Source organism: Somniosus microcephalus, chromosome 10, assembly GCF_052327205.1.
Source record: "Somniosus microcephalus isolate GS21.2 chromosome 10, FLI_Smic_1.0, whole genome shotgun sequence".
Taxonomy (NCBI): Eukaryota; Metazoa; Chordata; class Chondrichthyes; order Squaliformes; family Somniosidae; genus Somniosus; species Somniosus microcephalus.
Window position 1 is genome coordinate 98,248,452 of NC_140996.1, and position 24,298 is coordinate 98,272,749.

Genomic DNA, 24,298 nt, shown 5'->3' on the forward strand with positions numbered 1-24,298 from the left:
ACGCATGTGTACTCGATCCGGTCCGGCATGTGTTCTCGATCCGGTCACGCATGTGTACTTGATCCGGTCATGCATGTTTACTTCATCTGGTCTGGCATGTGTACTCAATCCAGTCATGCATGTGTACTTGATCCGGTCCGCCATGTGTATTCGATCCGGTCGCGCATGTGTACTTGATCCGGTCCACCATGTGTACTCGATTCGGTCGCGCATGTGTACTTGATCTGGCCGCGCATGTGTAATCGATCCGGCCGCGCATGTGTACTTGATCCGGCCGCGCATGTGTATTCGATTCGGTCGCGCATGTGTACTCGATCCGGTCCGGCATGTTTTATCGATCTGGTCACACATGTGTGCTCGATCCGGTCGCGCATGTGTACTCGATCCAGTCGCGCATGTGTACTCGATCCGGTCCGGCATGTGTTATCGATCTGGTCATGCATGTGTACTCGATCCGGTTGCGCATGTGTACTCGATCCAGTCGCGCATGTGTATTGCAACCGGCTTTCCCTTAATTGGCCTGCTAAACTCGCTGGGCGGGCTTAACAAGGTCAATCAAAGGAAAATAGTGTGGGTTGACCAGAAGTCGATGGAGGTGGGACTGAAACCCGACAAGTGAGAGTCCCATCTCCAAAAGCTCCCCATTGGCAAAATCCAGCCCATTGCATTTCTGATCTGAGCAGCATTATCAATGGGGATGCAATGAGTAAAAGTCAGATGTTTTCTCACAAGGAGGAAGGGTAAGTCACTACAGACTACTCTCACACAAATCAGCAAAAAATCATTTACTGAGCACCATAGGGTACAGGACCAGTGAAGGAAAGCCAGTTATCTTCATTGCTTGAAAATGGTGTGTGATTGTGGGGATCTGAGTATAACAAGCCATGCAAAAATCTTGATGCATTTCTAAATTTTGGCAAATTGACACATGGGAGTCACTGGCCCGTATTTTCCAGTGCTTATGGGTGCGTACGATGTGCATACATGCCCGTAAGGGCCCCACAAGTTCCAGGCTTTCGCGCACGAAGCGCATGCGCAAAAACCTGGAACTTGCAATCTGCCAAGATTGCCCGAGAAATTGTTACACTTGGTAAAAGCATGATTTAAGAGTTTAAATGAATATAAAAATATATTTTTTTCAATTATTTAAACATTAAAACACCAGTAAAACATGTTAAGGTTATTTTTAGCCCTTTAAATCCTTCTGAAGCCTTCTGTTGCTGGCTTTTTCACCCAGCAGTCGGCCAGCCTATTAATCGGGCTGGCTACCGGGTGGGAAACGGAATAGGAAAATGATAATGAGGTCCTGCCATTAAATTCTGCAGGACCTCCGCATCCCCGAGATTTCCATGATTCCTCCCACAACCATGCTCGCCTGGTCCCTCCCCGCCTCTTTGTAAATATCGGGGCCAATGAACGAGTGAGTCTCAACGGGATTATATGGCAATAAAGCTTTTTTAAGCATGGACCTCAATTTAGCAGCTTTCTCTGATCCTCCTTAATGCTCTGACAGTGTGCTGAGATTTATTAAATATGAGCTCCAGGCCCATAATTAACCATTGTGATAATTTCCACGGTCCCTCTATGCAAGTGCCCCCATTTGGTACTGTGCATGTGTACTTGATCCGGTCGCGCATGTGTTCTCGATCCGGTCCGGCATGTGTACTCAATCCGATCACGCATGTGTACTCGATCCGGTCACTCATGTGTACTCAATCTGGTCACGCATGTGTACTCGATTCGGTCACTCATGTGTACTCAATCTGGTTGTGCATGTGTACGCGATCCGGTCGCGCATATGTAATCGATCAGGTCGCGCATGTGTACTCGATCTGGTCACGCATGTGTACTCGATCTGGTCGCACATGTATACTTGATCCGGTCCGGCATGTGTACTCGATCCAGTCGTGCATGTGTACTCGATCCAGTTGTGCATGTGTACTCGATCTGGTCACGCATGTGTAACTGATCCAGTCACGCATGTGTACTCGATCTGGTTCGGCATGTGTACTTGATCCGGTCTGGCATGTGTACTCGATCCGGTTGCACATGCGTACTCGATCTGGTTGCACTTGGGTACTCAATCCGGTCGCGCATGTGTAATCCATCTGGTCCGGCATGTATACTTGATCCGGTCTGGCATGTGTACTCGATCCGGTTGCACATGTGTACTTGATCCAGTCGTGCATGTGTACTCGATCCGGCCGCGCATGTGTAACCAATCCAGTCACGCATGTGCACTCAATCCAGTCCAGCATGTGTACTCAATCCGGTCGCGCATGTGTACTTGATCCGGTCGCGCATGTGTACTTGAGCCGGTCGCGCATGTGCACTTGATCCGGTCTGGCATGTGTACTCGCTCCGGTTGTACATGTGTACTCGATCCGGTTGCACATGTGTACTCGATCCGGTCGCACATGTGTACTCGATCTGGTCGCGCATGTGTACTCAATCCGGTTGCGCATGTGTAATTGATCCGGTCTGGCATGTATACTCGACCCAGTTGCACATGTGTACTCGATCCGGTCGCACGTGTGTACTCGATCTGGTCGCGCATGTGTACTCAATCCGGTTCGGCATGTGTAATTGATCCGGTCTGGCATGTATACTCGACCCGGTTGCACATGTGTACTCGATCCGGTCGCACGTGTGTACTCGATCTGGTCGCGCATGTGTACTCAATCCGGTTCGGCATGTGTACTTGGTCCGGTCTGGCATGTATACTCGAGCTGTTTGCACATGTGTACTCGATCCGGTCACGCTTGTGTACTCGATCCGGTCGCGCATGTGTACTCAATCCGGTCACGCATGTGTACTTGATCCGGTCGGGCAAGTGCACTCGATCTGGTCACGCATGTGTAACCAATCCAGTCGCGCATGTGTACTCGATCCGGTCCAGCATCTGTACCCGATCCGGTCCGGCATGTGTACTCGATCCGGTTGAGCATGTGTGCTCGATCCAGTCACGCATGTGTACTCGATCCGGTCCGGCATGTGTTATCGATCCAGTCGCGCATGTGTACTGCAACCGGCTTTCCCTTAATTGGCCTGCTAAACTCGCTGGGCGGGCTTAACAAGGTCAATCAAGGGAAAATAGTGTGGGTTGACCAGAAGTTGATGGAGGCGGGACTGAAACCTGACAAGTGGGAGTCCTGCCTCCAAAAGCTCCCCATTGGCAAAATCCAGCCCAATGTTTTCAATTGCATTTCTGATTTGAGCAGCATTATCAATGGGGATGCAATGAGTAAAAGTCAGATGTTTTCTCACAAGGAGGAAGGGTAAGTCACTACAGACTACTCTCACACAAACCAGCAAAAAATCATTTACTGAGCACCATAGGGTACAGGACCAGTGAAGGAAAGCCAGTTATCTTCATTGCTTGAAAATGGTGTGTGATTGTGCGGATCTGAGTATAGCAAGCTGTGCAAAAATCTTGATGCATTTCTAAAGTTTGGCAAATTGACACATGGGAGTCACTGGCCTGCATTTTCCAGTGCTTATGGGTGTGTACATAGAAAACATAGAGAAACATAGAGATAGGAACAGGAGTAGGCCATTCGGCCCTTCGAGCCTGCTCCGCCATTCAATGAGATCATGGCTGATCTTCGTCTGAGATCATAGCTGATCTTACCAGTTCAGTACCCCGTCCCCGCCTTTTCTCCGTAACCCTTAATCCCCTTAGCCTTCAGAAATATATCCAATTCTCTCTTGAAAATATTTATTGAATTAGCCTTCACAGCCCTCTGTGGCAGGGAATTCCACAGGCTCACCACTCTTTGAGTGAAGAAATTCTTCCTCATCTCTGTTTTAAATGATTTGCCCGCTATTTTTAGACTGTGGCCCCTGGTTCTGTGCTCCCCTGCCATTGGAAACATTCTCTCTGAATTCAGCCTGTCCAGGCCTGCCATAATTTTATATGTTTCGATGAGATCCCCTCTCAATCTTCTAAACTCCAGTGAGTACAAGCCCAAACTATTCAATCTCTCCTCGTAGGTCATTCCCGCCATTCCAGGTATCAGCCTGGTGAATCGCCGCTGCACTCTTTCCATGGCAAGAACATCCTTCCGCAGATGGGGCGACCAAAACTGTACACAATACTCCAGATGCGGTCTCACCAGCACCTTGTACAGCTGTAGTAAGGTATCCCTATTCCTATACTCGAACCCCCTTGATATGAAGGCCAACATACCATTTGCCTTCTTAATCGCCTGTTGCACCTGCATGCTCTCCTTCAGTGACTGGTGCACAAGAACACCCAGGTCCCTCTGCACTTCCCCATCTCCCAATCTATTGCCATTTAGATAATAATCCACCCTCCTGTTTTTACCCCCAAAGTGGATAACCTCGCATTTATCCACATTATAGTGCATCTGCCACGTATCCGCCCATTCCCCCAACCTGTCCAAATCGCACTGTAGCCTCCTGACATCCTCATCAGAGCCCACCCCTCCTCCTAGTTTAGTGTCGTCAGCGAATTTGGAAATATTGCATCCAATTCCCTGATCCAGATCATTTATATATATTGTGAACAGCTGGGGTCCCAGGACAGATCCTTGCGGCACCCCGCTGGTCACTGCCTGCCACTCCGAAAACGAGCCGTTTATTCCAACTCTCTGTTTTCTATCCGCCAGCCAGTTCTCTATCCACGTTAATACTTTGCCCCCAATCCCATGAGCCTTAATTTTGCATGATAATCTTTTGTGTGGAACCTTATCGAAGGCTTTCTGGAAGTCAAGGTACACCACATCCACTGGCTCTCCCCCATCTATTTTACCAGTTACTTCCTCAAAAAATTCCAGCAGATTAGTCAAACACGATTTACCCTTTGTAAATCCATGTTGACTCTGTCCGATCCTTTCCCCATTTGTCAAGTGCTCTGCTATTTTATCCTTAATAATGGACTCTAGCATTTTGCCCACAACCGATGTAAGGCTTACTGGTCTATAATTCCCTGCTTTCTCTCTACCCCCCTTTTTAAATATTGGGGTAACATTAGCTACCCTCCAATCCACGGGTACTGTTCCCGAGTCAATGGAGTTCCGGAAGATGATCCTTAGAGCATCTGCTATCTCCAGGGCCACCTCCTTAAGTACCCTAGGATGTAGTTTATCAGGCCCCGGGGATTTGTCGGCCTTCAGTCCCCTCAACTTACCCAACACCATATCCCTAGAGATACTAATTTCTGTCAGCTCCTCCCTCTCATTAGTCCCTATGTTTGCCGATATTCCTGGGAGGTTATTTGTGTCCTCCTTTGTGAATACAGAACCAAAGTATGAGTTTAATTGGTCTGCCATTTCCTTATTCTCCATTATATATTCTCCCGAATCGGACTGCAAGGGACCGACTTGGGATTTTACCAGTCTTTTCCTCCTGATATACCGATAAAAGCTTTTGCAGTCTGTCTTTATGTTTGCTGCAAGTTTACTTTCGTATTCTATTTTCCCCTCCCTGATTAATCCCTTTGTCCTCTTTTGCTGTATCCTGTACTGCCCCCAATCTTCCGGTCTGGTGCTTTTTTTTGCCAGTTGATATGCCCTTTTTTTTGATTTTATGCTGTCCCTAATTTCCCTCGTTATCCACGGTTGAGTCACCTTTTTAGGTTTATTTTTATGCCAAACCGGTATAAACATGTTCTGGAATTCTTCCATTCTATCTTTGAATGCTTGCCATTGTCTGTCCACTGTCAATCCCCCCAGAAACACCACCCAATCAATCTTACCCAATTCCCGTCTCATACCCTCATAATTCCCTTTATTTAAGTTCTGGACCTTAGTCTCTGATTCAATTTCCTCACTCTCCATCTCGACTGAGAGCTCGATCACGATGTGCATACGCGCCCGTAAGGGCCCCACAAGTTCCAGGTTTTCACACACGAAGCGCATGCGCAAAAACCTGGAACTTGCAATCTGTCATGATTGCCCGAGAATTGTTACACTTGGTAAAAGCATGATTTAAGAGTTTAAATGAATAGAAAAATATATTTTTTTCAATTATTAAAACATTAAAACTCCAGTAAAATATGTTAAGGTTATTTTTAGCCCTTTAAATCCTTCTGAAGCCTTCTGTTGCTGGCTTTTTCACCCAGCAGTCGGCCAGCCTATTAATCAGGCTGGCTGCCGGGTGGGAAATGGAATAAAAAAATGATAATGAGGTCCTGCCATTAAATTCTGCAGGACCTCCGCATCCCCAAGATTTCCATGATTCCTCCCACAACCATGCTCACCAGGTCCCTCCCCGCCTCCTTGTAAATATCGGGGCCAATGTGTAGAATTCGCAAAATTTTCATTAAATAATCACGTAGAAAAATAGGGTTAATAAAACAGCTTTATTGACCAAAAGAAGCTTATACAGAGAAACCTTTGATAAAAGGGCACACAAAATGGCCGCCAGATCTCGTGACCAGCTTCTGGGACCATTTGAATTTCTGTTACTGCAAGCCAGACAGGCTTGTGGATTGAGGACATTAAAAGCCCGCGGAAACCAGTTTCGGGAAGCCGAAACTCATGGAGCTGAGTATACATATTGATTAGATTATAAGTACAGGACAGATTTGGGTGGCAGGATGAGACCCATCAAGAAATGGGCGGACAATTGAACGAACACTTTATCCCATTACCCTGTACAAAGGAAAGCCGTTTAACAGCCATCCAGGGCAATCTCCAGACCGATCAATATACAAACTGAGTTACGGTAACAAAGCAAAGACATTATCGGCCCAGGAAGGCCAGTTAAGCTATCACTGACTCCCGTTATGAAGACAAAACACCCCTGCAGAGAGTTCTGCCCGCCAAAATTATTACAAAGACAGGACTATAATTTGGCGGGAGATAAGAATGTTCCAAAAAGGTATAACTGTGGATTAAGTAAAGTCCATCGAGACCTTCGCTTCGGAACTTCAACTTCTTCGGTAAAATGCTTGGAGACCATCAGAGGACCTTCGGAACAACTTCGGTTCGGAACGTGTTCGGTGTTCGGGCAGGCAAGGCCCGGCCACGACGGGAAGACGACGAGGGTGGCCCGGGTACTTTTGTCGGGAGATCGACGACCCAGGCCGGAGAAGAAGACACTCAGGGCCCGGTACTCCAGTGTTTCAACATCACATCGGCGAGCGCTCATCGCAGGAGAACCAAGAGGAAAACAAGTTGCGCCAGAACCTTCCAAACCCACGTGACGACGGAAAGCTGTGTCGAAAGGCTGCAAACCCCTTTTCGCAACTCTTAAAGTGGTGAGCATGATCCCGAGTCCCTCAAATCGAAACTTAGTTAGGTCTAGGGGAGGGGGTTAAGGGTAATTATAATGTGTTACCCCTTTTACAATGTGCCGTGTGTTCCCCATTTCTATAGAGTTAAGTTTATAGATGTGTGCATGCTTGTAGTTGATTTAATCTGGGCATATGACATGTATTTTATAATGCTGCAAACTGTTCAATAAAGGCATCCATTTCGTGCTATTCGACCTGGTCTATTGAGTTTTTCTGCACGACAGCTCCCTGCACCTAAGTCCAAGGTCGAGAACCGTAGGGGCGAGTGGGTCGAACCACTCACGGGTAATTATTGCCAGAAGCCTGGCAGGAGACCAGAGCAGGCAAGAGAAACTCCCTACAGAGATGGCGACCGCGGCAGGACCTTGGCAGCAGGAATGTAGTGTTTTAGATCAAGGTCTGAATAAACGAAATGTGATGGATGAGAGAATAGCGGATTATGTTTTTGGGAAGGTAAACCTTACAAAACAGTGGATATCTGACCTATTAAGAGATAGGCGCCTGCTAGACGCAGCCATCAAATGGACAGAAAGCAAAGAGCACAAAAGATCTGCAGAAAAAGCGGTCTGGCTGATGTGCTACAAGAAGCAAGTCCAACTTTTGGACCAAGTCGTTGTAGCACAGACGGCCCAGATAAAAGGGTTACTAGCAGAAGTAGAGGAAAAGGTTGTGGGAGGAAAGAGACTGATTGCATCGCTCAACGCGCTGAATCAGGAACGCCAATCCATAACCAATCGCCATGAGACCAAGATAGATTACTTGGAGTGTCAGGTCACTGAGGCCAAGATCAGTGAAGGAAGAATAAGGGACAAGTGTGTCCGCCTAGCTCAGCAGGTAAAGGCACAGGAGGAGAGTATTCTGGGAGCTAGAGCAGTGTACAAGATGGCCATCGAGGATAGGTCTGAGAACACCAACCATAGCGCTTGCCACAGGGAGCTAGAGGACCTGAGGACGGCCCTAGCAAAGGCAAACGGCTTGGTGTGTCTCATAAACCCACCAGCGAGCCATCTACAGTTAGCCAGGGAATCCAAAAGACCGATTCCACGAGAGGCAGGTGGGGTACCAACCCCCGAGCCCTCGGCACCTCCCAGCTATAATGAGTCTTGGACTCCGGGGAAGGAAACGGTAGAGTTAGACGAAGAGATTCCTGAGGTAGAGCAACCCCAGGTAGTAGAGTCGAGGCCGGCACCGATGTGTCCCGCTCGACACCGGAGGCTCGGTCCGGACCAAGCGGATGGCGAGGACGGACCCATCGTGAATCAGATCATAATGCCCCATAGCGCACAACAGCTAAGGGGAATGATAAGCCACATCCCAAAACTCTCCGAGTCAGGAGATCCCTCCGTCCATTTTAGGGACGTAGAGCAGATCGCAGCAGTTAATGACTGCGACGGTGTCGAGCAGTCCAGAATGCTGCTGTTCTCCCTGGACAGCTCGATCCTCCAGTGTCTCTCTGACGAGAGCAAGAGAGGGCACAAGGTGTATGAGGAGTTACAGGATGAGGTCCTGGAGATTATGGGGGAGGGTGACGGAAGTCCGTTCCTCCGATTGGAAAGGACGGTACAGCTAGAGGGAGAGCCCCCACGGGTTTTCGCCGGAAGGTTGTGGCCAGTGTATCGGTGCAGCTGCCTGGGCGGGCCGGCCCGGAACGGGCTGGACGATGCTCAAAGGGCTCATTGGCTCCGGTGCCTGGTCACCAATTGCTTGCCACAGGTGAGGGAGCAGGCCAAAACATGGTTTGACCCCAATAAACCCCGCTCCACGGAGGAGCTAGTACTTGATCAGCTCACGATAGGTTACAGGAACAGCAAGAGTAGGGATGTGCCTTCCCCGAAGGGAAAGGTGCATGAGGTGAGGCCTGCAGCTCCTGTTAAAAGAGAGTGGCATCAGGAGGGGAATTGCCCTCCCCAAGCCAAGAGTAGTTGTTACGGGTGTGGGAAGGAAGGGCACTGGCGCCGGGACTGTAAAAATCCCTGGAAGGATTTAAAGGGAAAAGTTCCCTCAGCCCCAGCCCAAACTCCCATCCGGGAGAAAGGAGCCGATGTGTTGATCCATCCCGATGCGATCGAGTCAGTTTTAGAGGCAATGCGGTCTCTAATGACCTCGCAGGGGAAGGTGGCAGTCGCCAACGGCCCTGTTGCTCCCCCAGCCCCAACCGCAGCGCCCCAATGACTAAGGCCCGCGCAGCCCGTCTACCTGTGTCCGCTCCATTATGATGCGTGGAGAAGACCCCTTGTGGAGATGGAGGTAGAGAAGGAAAAAGGTAGTTACCTGTTGGATACGGGGGCATCATGTACCGTGATCCACACAGCTGAGCCTTTTGCCTCACCTCTGTCTACCCAGGCTCCATTCTCAGTAGCGGGTTTCACAGGCAAAGAACAGGCTGGCGCGTTCTCCATCCCGCTCTCCATTCACTTGGGAGCACTCCACACCACATGGACGTGTATCCTGTTGAAGTGGAACAAGGGAGGTGGTAAAGGCATCCTCGGGTCTGATTTCTTGGTGGAACACGGGATCCTCGTGGACCTTAGAAATCACTGTCTCTGGGGAGCCGAGAATGGGTTAGGCAAGGTAGTCATGATCCCAGGGAAGGGAGAAAAGGGGACCCTGTGCACCATGAAGCCGTCAGGAGGTTACGACCTCGAGCTTATGGTCGCGGACGTCCCAACGGACTTGCAAGCGTGTGTGTCGGACAATCTGACCGCATTTGCCACCCACAAGCACGACTGTGGGAGGGTCACCGGGTTTGAGGTCAGCGTAGACGGGGACCCCATGATCCGACCCCAAAAGCAGTATAACTTCCCCAAGGAGGCAGAACCCGACATGGAGATAGCAATATCTTCATTGGTGCAGCAGGGCGTGTTGAGGCCGATAGCCACTCACGTGAACTCCCCATTATGGCCGGTAAGGAAGCCGGATAATTCATGGAGGGCCACGGTGGACTACAGAGTCCTCAACAGTAACATCCCAGCCTGCGCGCCCACGGTAGCAGCAGTTGCCGACCTAATAGGGAGTATTCCAGCATCCGCGACCACGTTCACGGTGCTGGATATCTCGAACGGTTTTTGGTCCATTCCGTTGCGGCGGGAGGATCAGTACAAGTTTGCCTTTACTTTTAAAGGGCAACAGTACACTTGGAACTGCTTGCCACAGGGTTTCCACAACAGCCCCAGTATTTTCCATCAGTGCATGGCAGGAAGTTTAAAGGAATTTAGCCAGCCCAATCAGATAGTGCAGTATGTGGACGACTTGCTCCTGTTCACGGATTCAAGGGAGGATCACGGCCCTGTGGTAAACCACTGTTGTTAGTATTGTTGTTCACTGTTAGTACTGTTGTTCACTCTTGCATATTGTTGTACTTGTCTGTGCATGCCTCAGCTGACTCCGCCCCTGGCTCCACCCTCATGGCTGGGTATAAAGGTCGCTGCTCAGAAGCCTCCGGCCCTTTTGGATACCAGGCAACCACAAGAGGCATGCTCTGTTCTTTGGTAATAAAAGCCTGTTTATTACTTTCTCAATCTCCAGTCTTTTGTAGCAATTGATAGTGCATCAATTTTATTACCAAAGTTAAATGTTGGCTGCGGATGCTGATCAACCGAGGGCGCAAAACGCTGAGCAGCAGGCGCTGCTGCGAGCCCTCAGACCAACATGCCTGGACCTAGACCCCCAAGAAGCGGGTTCGTCGACTAAATTCGCACAATGGCTGCGTTGCTTTGAGGCGTATCTGGAAGCCTCGACCGTGACTCTTGATGAAAATAAACTGAAGATCCTGGCCTCGAAGGTGAGCCACCAAGTCTATACTTTAATCCAAGATGCGACGACCTACGCGGCGGCTATCGACCTACTGAAAGGGCAGTATGCACGCCCGGTTAACACGGTCTATGCCAGGCACCTTTTAAGATCTCGCAGACAGCAGCCCGGGGAATCGGTGGAAGCCTTCCTACGGGCACTGCGGGTACTCGGACGCGGCTGCGACTGCAAGGAAGTATCGGCCGCGGCACATGCGGAGGGACTGATACGAGACGCTTTCGTTGCGGGTCTAAGGTCCGACTACTCCCGGCAGAGGCTGCTGGAGAAGGGTGAAATAGACCTGACAAAGGCAGTGTCCCTCGCGCTCTCGCTCGACGCGGCCCACAGAAATATGGACGCTTTTTCCCCTCATCGCCCCGCGCCGTGGACGCCGCAATCTTGGGCCATGGGACCGCCACCTCCGACTGCTGCAGCGATGTCCAAGGCACAAAAATGCTATTTTTGTGGCCAAGCTAAACACCCTAGAGCACGCTGCCCCGCGAAGAATGCTACCTGCTCCGGCTGCGGGAAGAAAGGTCACTACGTTAGCGCCTGCAAAGGGAAGACCGCTAACGCCAGCAGCGCTGCGTGCGAACCGTGGGCGCAGCCATCTTGTCCGCCATCTTGGGCTCCCCCAGCCGCGTGGGGATTGGGACCGTGGGCGCCGCCATTTTGTCCGCCATCTTGGACGCCTCCGACTTCAACCACGGGGGACCCGGACTCAACCACCGCCTCATCTGACGACCACATCGACTCGCTCGACCATACGCTGGCCTCCGTGACGCTGGACCAATCTCTCCCTCATCAACTGTCCAGGTCCATGATGGATATTACGGTAAACGGCCGCGCCACTACCTGCCTTTTTGACAGCGGGAGCACGGAGAGCTTTATCCACCCCGACACGGTGCGCAGTTACTCTCTCCCGGTCCTGCCGACGCGCCATCGGATCTCTTTGGCTTCCAAAGCCCAGTCAGCGGACGTCGGTGGCTACTGTGTAGTGACCCTTTCAGTAAGGGGCACAGAATACAAAAATTTTAAACTTCTGGTCCTGCCCCATCTCTGCGCTGCCGTTCTACTGGGGTTGGATTTTCAGTGCCACCTTAAGAGTGTCACATTAGCGTATGACGGACCCCTCCCCCCACTCACAGTCTGCAGCCAGCAGCTTTTAAATCGCCCGCCGTGCACCATTTGCAGCCTCTCCACCCTTAAAGTCCCCCCCCCCTCCTTGTTCGCTAACCTCACCCGCGACTGTAAGCCCATCGCTACCAAAAGCAGGCGTTACAGTGTTGGGGATAGGAGCTTCATTAAATCTGAGGTAGCGAGACTCCTGAAGGAAGGGATTATTGAAAGTAGCACCAGCCCATGGCGAGCACAAGTGGTGGTAGTGAAGACTGGCGAAAAACAGCGCCTAGTTATTGACTACAGCCAGACGATCAATCGCTACACCCAACTAGATGCATACCCACTCCCCCGCATATCTGACATGGTCAATCAGATAGCACAATACCGGGTGTTCTCGACGATTGATCTGAAGTCGGCATACCACCAGCTCCCCATCAGGGCTGAGGACCGCCAGTACACAGCTTTTGAAGCTGACGGTCGGCTCTATCACTTTCTCAGAGTTCCCTTCGGCGTCACCAACGGAGTTTCTGTCTTCCAACGGGAGATGGACCGGATGGTTGACCAGAACGCGCTCCAGGCCACTTTCCCATATCTAGACAACGTCACCATCTGCGGCCACGACCAGCAGGACCACGACGTTAATCTAGAGAAATTCCTCCGGACGGCCTAGCGGCTGAATCTCACATACAACAAAGACAAATGTATGTTTCGTACTACGCGCCTTGCTATTCTTGGCTGCGTAGTGGAGAACGGAGTCATCGGCCCAGACCCCGATAGAATGCGCCCCCTTATGGAGCTCCCCCTCCCCCACTGCCAGAAAGCACTGAAGAGATGCCTGGGGTTTTTCTCTTACTATGCTCAGTGGGTGCCCAACTATGCAGATAAAGCCCGACCCCTCATCAAGTCCGCCTCCTTCCCCCTGACAGCAGAGGCCTGTGCAGCCTTCACTCTCATAAAAGGAGACATTGCGAAGGCCACAATGCACGCTGTGGATGAGTCCCTTCCTTTTCAAGTGGAGAGCGACGCATCCGACTTTGCCCTAGCTGCAACCCTTAACCAGGCGGGGAGACCCGTGGCCTTTTTCTCAAGGACCCTCCAGGGCCCCGAGATTCGACACTCCTCTGTCGAAAAGGAGGCCCAGGCCATTGTGGAAGCCGTGCGACATTGGCGGCATTACCTGGCCGGAAAACGATTTACCCTGCTCACTGACCAGCGTTCAGTGGCTTTTATGTTTCATAATAAGCAGCGGGGCAAAATCAAGAATGACAAGATCTTAAGGTGGAGAATCGAACTCTCCACCTACAATTACGATATCTTGTACCGGCCCGGGAAACTCAATGAGCCCCCAGATGCCCTATCACGTGGTACGTGCGCCAACGCGCAGGTCGATAGGCTACAGACCCTCCACAATGACCTCTGCCACCCGGGGGTCACCAGGTTCTTCCATTTTATCAAATCCCGTAACCTGCCCTACTCCATCGAGGAGGTCAGGACCATGACCAGGAACTGCCAGATCTGTGCCGAGTGCAAGCCGCATTTTTATAGGCCAGACAGAGCGAGCCTGATCAAAGCCACGCGCCCCTTCGAGCGGCTGAGCATCGATTTTAAAGGGCCCCTCCCCTCCTCTGACCGCAATGTGTACTTCCTCAATATAATTGATGAGTACTCCCGTTTCCCGTTTGCCATCCCTTGCTCGGACATGACCAGTACCACGGTCATTAAATGTCTGAATGACCTCTTCGCCTTGTTCGGTTTCCCTAGCTATATCCATAGCGACAGGGGCTCATCTTTTATGAGCGACGAACTTCGGCAGTACCTGCTCGCGAGAGGCATTGCTACAAGCAGGACCACCAGCTACAACCCCCGGGGTAACGGCCAGGTGGAAAGGGAGAATGCGACAGTCTGGAAGGCAGTCCTTTTAAACTTAAAATCTAAGGGCCTTCCGACCTCCCGCTGGCAGGAGGTCCTCCCTGCGGCGCTCCATTCCATTCGGTCGCTGCTCTGTACACCCACCAATGCCACTCCTCACGAGAGAATGTTCTCCTTCCCCAGGAAGTCCACGTCGGGGATTTCGCTACCAACATGGCTGACTTCTCCAGGTCCCGTCCTACTGCGGAAGCACGTGAGGACCCATAAGGCGGACCCCCTGGTCGAGAGGGTGAGCCTCCTCCACGCCAACCCGCAGTATGCTTACGTGGTGTACCCGGACGGGCGGGAGGACACAGTCTCCATTCGAGACCTCGCACCTGCAGGTGCTCCTGAAACACCCTCTTCGCCACCCACCGCTACTCCTGCCTACCCCCAGGACACAGTCCCCGCACGAGACCTCGCACCTTCGGGTGCCTCTGAGAGACCACCATCGCTACCTCCCATTACCCATGCTCTGACCCCTGTAGACGGCATGCAGCAGCCCCAGGGTCCGCCACCTGCTACACCTCCTCTGAACGAGACACCGGGTTCACCGTTGGATGCTGCACCATCACCGCCGCTGCTGCGACGCTCAGGACGGCTTACAAGGCCTCCTGATAGACTTCAGTACACGAATTTTTAGTGCACTTCACCCCGCCGGACTCAATTCTAAACAAGGGGTGAATGTGGTAAACCACTGTTGTTAGTATTGTTGTTCACTGTTAGTACTGTTGTTCACTCTTGCATATTGTTGTACTTGTCTGTGCATGCCTCAGCTGACTCCGCCCCTGGCTCCACCCTCATGGCTGGGTATAAAGGTCGCTGCTCAGAAGCCTCCGGCCCTTTTGGATACCAGGCAACCACAAGAGGCATGCTCTGTTCTTTGGTAATAAAAGCCTGTTTATTACTTTCTCAATCTCCAGTCTTTTGTAGCAATTGATAGTGCATCAGGCCCACTATTAGCCGAATTATTGGAGCTACTGGAAAGGAAGGGTTTTAAAGTGAACCCAAAGAAAGCACGGATCGGCCAGCAGGAGGTGAAATTCCTGGGTCTGACCATCCGCGCTGGGGAAAGAGCCATAGATAAGGCTAGGCGGGAATCGGTGCAAGATTTGCCGATTCCGAACACAGTAACGGGTGTGAGGTCCTTTTTGTGACTGACCGGGTACTGCAGAGACTTCATCGAGGACTATGCAGCCACAGCAGCCCCGCTACTCCAACTCTTACACAAGGGAGTCGAGTGGTCTTGGGACGAGGGCTGTCAGGCAGCATTCGAGAAGTTGAAAAGGGACCTGCAGACCGCGCCAGCCCTAGGGGCCATAGATGGGGGGGAAGAGTTTTTCCTGGAAGTAGCCGCCAGTGGAGACAGCCTGAGCGCCGTGCTGCTCCAGGAGCAACACGGAAAGCTGAGGCCGGTGGTCTACTCCTCGAGGGTGCTTACGGATGTGGAGAGGAGTTTTTCCAATTGCGAACGGCATCTCCTGGCCACGCATTGGGCTGTGAACAGATCAGTGATCTTCACCGGGACCTCTCCCATCACTCTTCTCACCCATCACACCCCCACAAAGATGCTTCTGGATGGAAGGATTAAGGATGGGACCGTAAGCAGCGCTCAGATTGCACGCTGGACCCTCCTCCTTTCCCAGATGGATCTCAAAGTTAAAGGTCTTTGCGAGCCGAAGCTCGCGGCCAACTTGGTATATCCCGGAACAGCACATCGGTGTTCCGTCGAAGGGGTATGGGAGGTCAACATAGGTTTACGGGCCGGGATACACCCCACAGGCCGCGAGATCTACGTAGACGGTTCCAGCACGGTATCTGCTGGCGAACGACTCACAGGGTGTGGAGTTTATGACCCCGCGGCAAACATTGCCCTGGTGATTAGGCTCCCCAGCACTATGAGCGCACAGCAGGCTGAACTGTCCGCGGTGGCGTACGTGGTTACCCACCCCGAGATCTTCCCAACCCCATACACGATTTGCTCGGACAGCATGTTCACATGCAATTCGTGTACGGAGTACTTCGCCATCTGGTCCCGCCGTGGGTATACCTCCACGGACGGACGACCTTTAACAGTTAAGCCCTTGCTGGAAAAGATCCTGGCAGCAGTGGGGGAGGAAGGGGAGGTGCTCATCCACAAGGTGAAGGCTCATTCCACCACAGATCCCCGCAGTCAGGGTAACCAGCAGGCGGATGCGCTAGCCAGGGAGGGTGCCCGCAACGGCATTTTCTGGGACCCCTATGGACCCGGACCCGTGGCAGCGATCTGAGGCAGGGAGGGGACTCCAGGGAACACGGGTGACACCGCCCCTAGACCTAAAGACCGTCCAAACCCTGGATTCCACCCTGAAAACAGTCCTCAATGCTATTGCTGAGGGCAAGCAGGTAGAGGGTCCGTACAGTACGGCAGCCCTCGCCGTCAAGGAAGGCATGTTGTTCCGGGAGGAACAGTGGGTTGTGCCGCAGCAGCACCGGAGGGAATTCCTTCAACTGGCCCATGAGGGTCCAGGGGCAGGACACCCCGGGCCGGAGGTTACCTGGCAACGGGTAGAGCAGGCGGGATGGTGGCCGGGACTTCGAGACGATGTCCGCGAGTTCTGTGCAAGCTGTCTTGTGTGCGCTGCAAACAACCCAGACCCCCAGAAAAGGAAGGTGCCCATGGGGCACACCAGGAGGGTAGAGGGACCATGGCAGTCGATACAGGTCGACTACATAGGGCCCCTACCCACTGCCCAGGGAGGCTATAAGTACTGCCTTGTCCTGGTGGATGTGTTTACCAAGTGGGTAGAAGCCTTCCCGTGTAGAACAGCTATGGCGCTGGGTAGTGCCAAGATCTTGGTCCGGGAAGTGTTCTCACGGTGGGGGCTCCCCAGATTTGTTGAGTCCGACCGAGGGAGTCATTTCACCGGCCAAGTGATGCAGAACACCTTCATGCTCTTGGGCATTGAAGGGAAGTGGCACGTAGCGCACAATCCCCAGTCATCCGGGATTGTTGAACGCATGAACCGGACCCTCAAGGAAAAGCTGAGGAAAGAGGCAATGGGCTCGCCCCAGAAGTGGGCGGAGATCCTGCCTCTGGTCCTCATGGGGATCCGGGCCAGCCAGTCCAAAAGTACGGGGCACTCCCCGCACGAGTTAATGACTGGGAGGATCATGCGAACACCCACCCATGTACTAGCCCCGGTGCTCACTGAGGGCCAGCTCCAGTAGGTGAATCGGGACAAGTTCGTCCAAACCCTTTTGGAGCGCCTGAAACAGGTTTATGAGCAAGCGGCTGGGAACATGGGGAGACAGCATCAGGGCAATCGACTGTTGCTGGAACCCCGTAAGAAGCAAGAGTGGGAAGTCGGAGACCATATCATGGTTAGGAACTATGCCCGAGTAGGGAGTCTAGAACCACTGTACATGGGGCCCTACAGCATTGTAGACAAGGCCAGCCCCATGGTGTACGCAGTGAAGGTGCCCCGACGCACTAAATGGTTTCACATTAACCAGTGTAAACTGTTTAAGCCGGGTGCACAAGGGTCAACAACAGGGGCCAGGTCTGAGGACAGAAATCCTCAGCCTGAGACAGGGTCACAGACCACACAGGCTGGAACTGTAGCCTGCGTGAGGGGAGGAGTCATCCCATCGGAATGGGAGGTCTCCCCTTTAGTTTGGGATTCGGACGAGGAAGAGCCCGAACAGCTCGACCCCGCCCTTGACCCGATCACGGAGGAGGAAGAGTCGGAGGACGAAGGTCCCGCCCTCGACTCAAGCATAGTGGAGGTAGGGATTGGGGGCGGAGACTCACCACCTGTAGGGACAGGTGGGGTGGAGTCGGATGCCACGAATCCCGGCCCCGAGGGGGCGGAGCCTGAGGGAAGGGAGCCGGAGCCGACAGCTGTGGTGGGACCACAGGCTGTGATGGTGGAGGTCCCGATCCCCGGTCCGTCAGCCCTGGGAGCCTCGCCCAAGGTGCCGCCTCGTAGGTCGGCTCGGACGCCTCAGCCCAGAAAGTTTTGGCCAGATTCTCCCCACTTCCCCCAACCTCGATCCAGGGTAGCCCAGGAAAGACACGATTCCCGTTCAGCAGCGACAGGCTGCGGGGGATCAAAGCTGAAGGTCAGTGCAGCCACACCACAGGGAGCGGCACGCTGCAGCCCTCACAGGAATTAGGTAGGCCGCCCGAAGGAGGGCGGCGCTGTACATAAGTTTAGGTATATTAAGTTTAGGTAATGATAAGTTAAGTTAAGGAATTTTAATGTAAAGTTTAAGATGATGGGGATGTTTTAAAAGGTAGTTTTCGAAGTCTGCCCAGTATGTGTGTTTGTTTGGAAGCGGGGTCAGGGGACCCGCGCGTCCGTTTAATTAGGCCAGCGCCTGTTGGGAAACTGGCTACATCATCTTATCGGTTACAGAAACCAGGAATACAATGGAGAGGATTCTCGTGGTGCTCGCGGCGATCGGGTGCGGGCTGGCCTACCGAGGCCGCACCAAGGACGTCATCGTGTTCGGATGCTCCGGGGACACAGCCCCCATCGCGACGGATGGGACGGGGAAGCGAGAGGTTGAGGAAACCGCCACCTACTTCCACCAAGGGAGATGGCCAGGATGGCTGGGGTCGAATTCTACAGAATACTCCAGCAAATCCGGGTTTGCCTACCAAGAGACTTTGTTACTGTGCCCTCGGGTGAGGATCATTGCACCCAGAGTCAGCGTTACCGTGGGAAAGAGGATCTGTTTGGTGTGTAATGGGAACGTACCGCTAAGTAGATGGTGGTGGCTTCGAAAGCTGGGAAAGAATATGGAGAACTCTACAATCGAGTGGGAGCGACTGGGTAACAATACCCATCGGACAATTACGGGGACTCACGGACATATGTCTGCATGTGGGGTTCGAAGTACGTTTGCCCCAAAGGCATATCCATCTTTTTCCAGAGGCAGTGGCAGGATGAAGGGAAAGGAATGAGGTGGGACGTCAGCACTCGGGCATGTGGAGTCCCATTCTCCCCGATTCCGGTAAACGCCACTGAACTCAGCACCCGCCCACGCAAACCCCTGCCAACGATTCCGGTAGCACTAGCCCAGAAGGAAGGGTGCCCCACCACCACAAAGGGACCCGGGAACGGTTTAGTATTGGTACCCACCGGTCAGGTGCTGTACCAAGGGGTACACTACGCGGTGGCCTCAGTGATTCTAAACCTCACTGAGGTACGATTGCCGGAGTGGTGTCCCAAGGAAACGGAGCAATTGTACCAGGTCCTGTTAACCAGAATGTTCAGACAATTTTATGAGTTTGACTTTGCCGACATCGACAAAGCCAAATTGTACACCACACCACAGGAAGTTTTGGATTGGGTAGGAAGGCAAAGAAGGGGTACTGTAAATGACATCTTCAATGCTTTTAGCACCGGGACATCTGTTGTCAACACTCTAGACAACATGGAGCTGCAGACACAGGTTAATGGTCTATAGGTCCAGTTAAGGAACATACTGACAAACAAAAATAAGGTAGTGGGTTCTGAGCTACATGAGGACCAGGCCATGACACTACACTTAAAAGAAATAATCGCTGAGCTGGAGAAACACGCTAGAACGGTAAATGCACTCATTAGGGAGGATCGGAATGCATCCGATCAGGCTGTGCAGAATGAAGCTTGTGTGCTATACAGGCCGTGGTTACTGGGCGAGGGCCGCAGTAATCTGGAGGATTTAAAACAAGGTTTGGTCCCGTCCTGGATCAGCAATAAGCACTTGCAAGCGCTCCACCCTTTTGAGAACGCATTAAGTCCGTGCCAGCTCAGACTAGCTGCAGAGGCATACCCAGTCCCAGTGGACTGCGGACGCTCAAATCACACTAGCATGGGAATAGCGGTGAGGATGCCGGTGTTGGGACCCGCAGCAAAACCCGCCCCGGTATACAGGGTGGAGAACATTGGAGTCATCCAGGGGGGTGCGCACATTCGTTACGCAGTGGTCCCGCCTTATGTCATCAGATGGGAGCGTACGATGACAGGCACTGACCTCTCGGGGTGTTGAAGCCGGGGAGTACACATCATCCTGTGTCCCCAGCATTTGAATGCCTTTTTAAAACCAAAGTGCGGGTTCAGAGCCGCTAGCGCGAAGCCGGTAAATTGCACCATGGAGGCAATGGCAAAAGACCATGTGCCCCCGCAGGTGGCATATATCGGAGGTGGAACATACTGTGTTACCACTGCAGCGCCTCACTACCACCACGGACAGCACGGGTGGTGTCCGGTCAGTGACAGCAGTTTCTGTTTCAAACCCAGGGCTGAAGTTGAAGTGGCACAACAGCGGATTGTCCCCATTCCTGTACCTTCCACCGTTCACCTCACTGTAAAAGAGAATTTCACGGATTTGCAGCGATTCGTTGTGCATTTTGGTTATGTCATTCCCCCTCTCCCCGAACACCTCACCAAGATTTTAAAAGCCGTAATAGTCTCACAGAAACATTTTTACATACTAGAGCAGAAGACATTGGAGATAGGGAAAGACATATTAGACATAGTCACCCCACCATGGTGGGACCTGTTCACTAATATAGAGATCCCGCCCTGGATTAGAATAGCATCACACATCCTAGTAGTATGTCAGGTTTTGATTGTAATATTTTTACTGTTCGTGCATTGCAAGAGAGGCAAACGCCTCCAGAGGCACGAGAACACAGGAGAATGGAGAGAACGCTATGTAAGAGTGGGTGAAGAGACCCCCGCTTAAGAAGCTAAGTATTAAAGGATAGAGCGTCCCTCCACTCTTGGTTTTGGTTACTATATGATTTAAGTGTATGAATACTGTGGTGTTATAACCGTTGATTGTTTTTTCAATTTTTGATTAACAAAATGTGTATGCAGGTGGTGTAAAGGGTATCGGCCCCTTCGCATCTGAAAGATGAATGTGTTATAGTTTGAGGTAGTACTGCCTATGGTTGTCCAACTGTACACAATGAATTTTTTCTGAAATGGGAACTGCATGTGTCGTGGGGGTCATAGATAGTTAATTGCCAGGAATGTTTGGATGTGGGGAATCCGGGAAAATTTGCTCACCAAGGATTATTGATACTTTAAGCAAGCTATCAGTATCACAGGAGGGACTGTAGAATTCATGAAATTTCCATTAAATAATCACGTAGAAAAATAGGGTTAATAAAACAGCTTTATTGACCATAAGAAGCTTATACAGAGAAACCTTTGACAAAAGGGCACACAAAATGGCCACCAGACTTCGTGACCAGCTTCTGGGACCATTTGAATTTCTGTTGCTGCAAGCCAGACAGGCTTGTGGATTGAGGACATTAAAAGCCCGCGGAAACCAGTTTCGGGAAGCCGAAACTCATGGAGCTGAGTATACATATTGATTAGATTATAAGTACAGGACAGATTTGGGTGGCAGGATGAGACCCATCAAGAAATGGGCGGACAATTGAACGAACACTTTATCCCATTACCCTGTACAAAGAGAAGCCATTTAACAGCCATCCAGGGCAATCTCCAGGCCGATCAATATACAAACCAAGTTACGGTAACAAAGCAAAGACATTATCGGCCCAGGAAGGCCAGTTAAGCTATCACCGACTCCCGTTATGAAGACAAAACACCCCTGCAGAGAGTTCTGCCCGCCAAAATTATTACAAAGACAGGACTATAATTTGGCGGGAGATAAGAATGTTCCAAAAAGGTATAACTGTGGATTAAGTAAAGTCCATCGAGACCTTCGCTTCGGAACTTCAACTTCTTCGGTAAAATGCTTGGAGACCATCAGAGGACCTTCGGAACAACTTCGGTTCGGAACGTGTTCGGTGTTCGGGCAGGCAAGGCCCGGCCACGACGGGAAGATGACAAGGGTGGCCCGGGTACTTTTGTCGGGAGATCGACGACCCAGGCCGGAGAAGAAGACACTCAGGGCCCGGTACTTCAGTGTTTCAACATCACATCGGCGAGCGCTTATCGCAGGAGAACCAAGAGGAAAACAAGCTGCGCCAGAACCTTCCAAACCCACGTGACGACGGAAGCTGTGTCGAAAGGCTGCAAACCCCTTTTCGCAATTCTTAAAGTGGTGAGCATGATCCCGAGTCCCTCAAATCGAAACTTAGTTAGGTCTAGGGGAGGGGGTTAAGGGTAATTATAATGTGTTACCCCTTTTACGATGTGCCGTGTGTTCCCCATTTCTATAGAGTTAAGTTTATAGATGTGTGCATGCTTGTAGTTGCTTTAATCTGTGCTTATGACATGTATTTTATAATGCTGCAAACTGTTCAATAAAGGCATCCATTTCGTGCTATTTGACCTGGTCTATTGAGTTTTTCTGCACTACAGCTCCCTGCACCTAAGTCCAAGGTCGAGAACCGTAGGGGCGAGTGGGTCGAACCACTCACGGGTAATTATTGCAAGAAGCCTGGCAGGAGACCAGAGCAGGCAAGAGAAACCCCCTACAATGAATGAGTGAGTCTCAGTGGGATTGTTTGGCAATAAAGCTTTTTTAAGCATGGACCTCAATTTAGCAGCTTTCTCTGATCCTCCTTAATGCTCTGACAGTGTACTGAGATTTATTAAATATGAGCTCCAGGCCCATAATTAACCATTGTGATCATTTCCACGGTCCCTCTATGCAAGTGCCCCCGTTTGGTACTGTGCATGTGTACTTGATCCCGTCGCGCATGTGTTCTCGATCCGGTCCGGCATGTGTACTCAATCCGATCACGCATGTGTACTCGATCTGGTCGCTCATGTGTACTCAATCTGGTCACGCATGTGTACTCGATCTGGTCGCGCATGTGTACTCGATCTGGTCGCACATGTATACTTGATCCGGCCCGGCATGTGTACTCCATCCGGTCGTGCATGTGTACTCGATCCAGTTGTGCATGTGTACTCGATCTGGTCGCGCATGTGTAACCGATCCAGTCACGCACGTGTACTCGATCTGGTTCGGCATGTGTACTTGATCCAGTCTGGCATGTGTACTCGATCCGGTTGCACATGTGTACTCAATCTGGTCGCGCATGGGTACTCAATCCGGTCGCGCATGTGTAATCCATTTGGTCCGGCATGTATACTTGATCCGGTCTGGCATGTGTACTCGATCCGGTTGCACATGTGTACTTGATCCGGTCGTGCATGTGTGCTCGATCCGGCCACGCATGTGTAACCAATCCAGTCACGCATGTGCACTCGATCCGGTCCAGCATGCATACGCGATCCAGTCGTGCCTGTGTAACCGATCCCGTCACGCATGTGCACTCGATCCGGTCCAGCATGCGTACTCGATCCGGTCGCACATGTGTGCTCAATCCGGTCGTGCATGTGTACTTGATCCAGTCGCGCATGTGTACTTGATCCGGTCTGGCATGTGTACTCGCTTCGGTTGTACATGTGTACTCGATCCGGTCGCACATGTGTACTCGATCTGGTCACGCATGTGTACTCAATCCGGTCGCGCATTTGTAATTGATCTGGTCTGGCATGTATACTCGATCCGGTTGCACATGTGTACTCAATCCGGTCACGCATGTGTATTCGATCCGGTCGGGCATGTGCACTCGATCTGGTCGTGCATGTGTAACCAATCCAGTCGCGCATGTGTACTCGATCCAGTCCAGCATCTGTACCCGATCCGGTCCGGCATGTGTACTCGATCCGGTCGAGCATGTGTACTCAATCCGGTCCCGCATGTGTACTTGATCCGGTCTGGCATGTGTCATCGATCCGGTCACGCATGCGCAGTACTAAATGATGCGGTGGCTGCGGCCTGCACAGACATGCTTTCCTCAATTCTTGTGGAGAAGGTCAGGTGATCATATGGGGGGAGAGGAGAGGGGATTGAAGGGGGAGGGGGAGGAGATCGAAGGGGGGCAGAGAGGATCAAAGTGGGGAGGGGAGGAGATTGAATGGGAGAGGAGAGGAGATCAATGGGGAGAGAGGAGAGGGAATCGAAGGGGGAGAGGAGAGGGGATCGAAGGGGAGAGGAGAGGGGATTGAAGGGGAGAGGGGAGGGGATCGAAGGGGGGAGGAGAGGGGATCGAAGGGGAGAGGAGAGGGGATCAAAGGGGGGAGAGGAGAGGGGATCGAAGGAGGGAGAGGAGAGGGGATCGAAGGGCGAGAGGAGAGGGGATCGAAGGGGGGAGAGAGGAGAGGGGATCGAATGGGGGAGAGAGGAGAGGGGATCAAAGGGGAGAGAGCAGAGGGGATCGAAGGGGGGAGAGGAGAGAAGATCAAAGAG

At 51.9% G+C, this 24,298-nt stretch overlaps 1 protein-coding gene across 1 annotated transcript; it reads left to right on the forward strand.

Moving 5' to 3' along the window:
* The first annotated feature begins 3,240 nt into the window (after positions 1-3,240).
* Positions 3,241-14,861, forward strand: LOC147111587 (uncharacterized). The gene is made up of 3 exons (XM_085998278.1): positions 3,241-3,278; positions 10,904-11,885; positions 14,225-14,861. Exons 1-3 carry the CDS (start codon positions 3,241-3,243, stop codon positions 14,306-14,308), a joined length of 1,104 nt encoding a protein of 367 aa, XP_085854404.1. The 3' UTR covers positions 14,309-14,861.
* The last annotated feature ends 9,437 nt before the right edge of the window (positions 14,862-24,298 follow it).

Excerpts from the sequence above, each read along its gene's own strand:
- LOC147111587 (XM_085998278.1), top strand. The coding sequence starts at position 3,241 with ATGAGTAAAAGTCAGATGTTTTCTCACAAGGAGGAAGG. Across the intron at positions 3,279-10,903 it reads TTTTCTCACAAGGAGGAAGG|ACCAACATGCCTGGACCTAG; the intron begins GTAAGTCACTAC and ends GCGAGCCCTCAG. Across the intron at positions 11,886-14,224 it reads GGTCCATGATGGATATTACG|GAAGTCCACGTCGGGGATTT; the intron begins GTAAACGGCCGC and ends CTCCTTCCCCAG.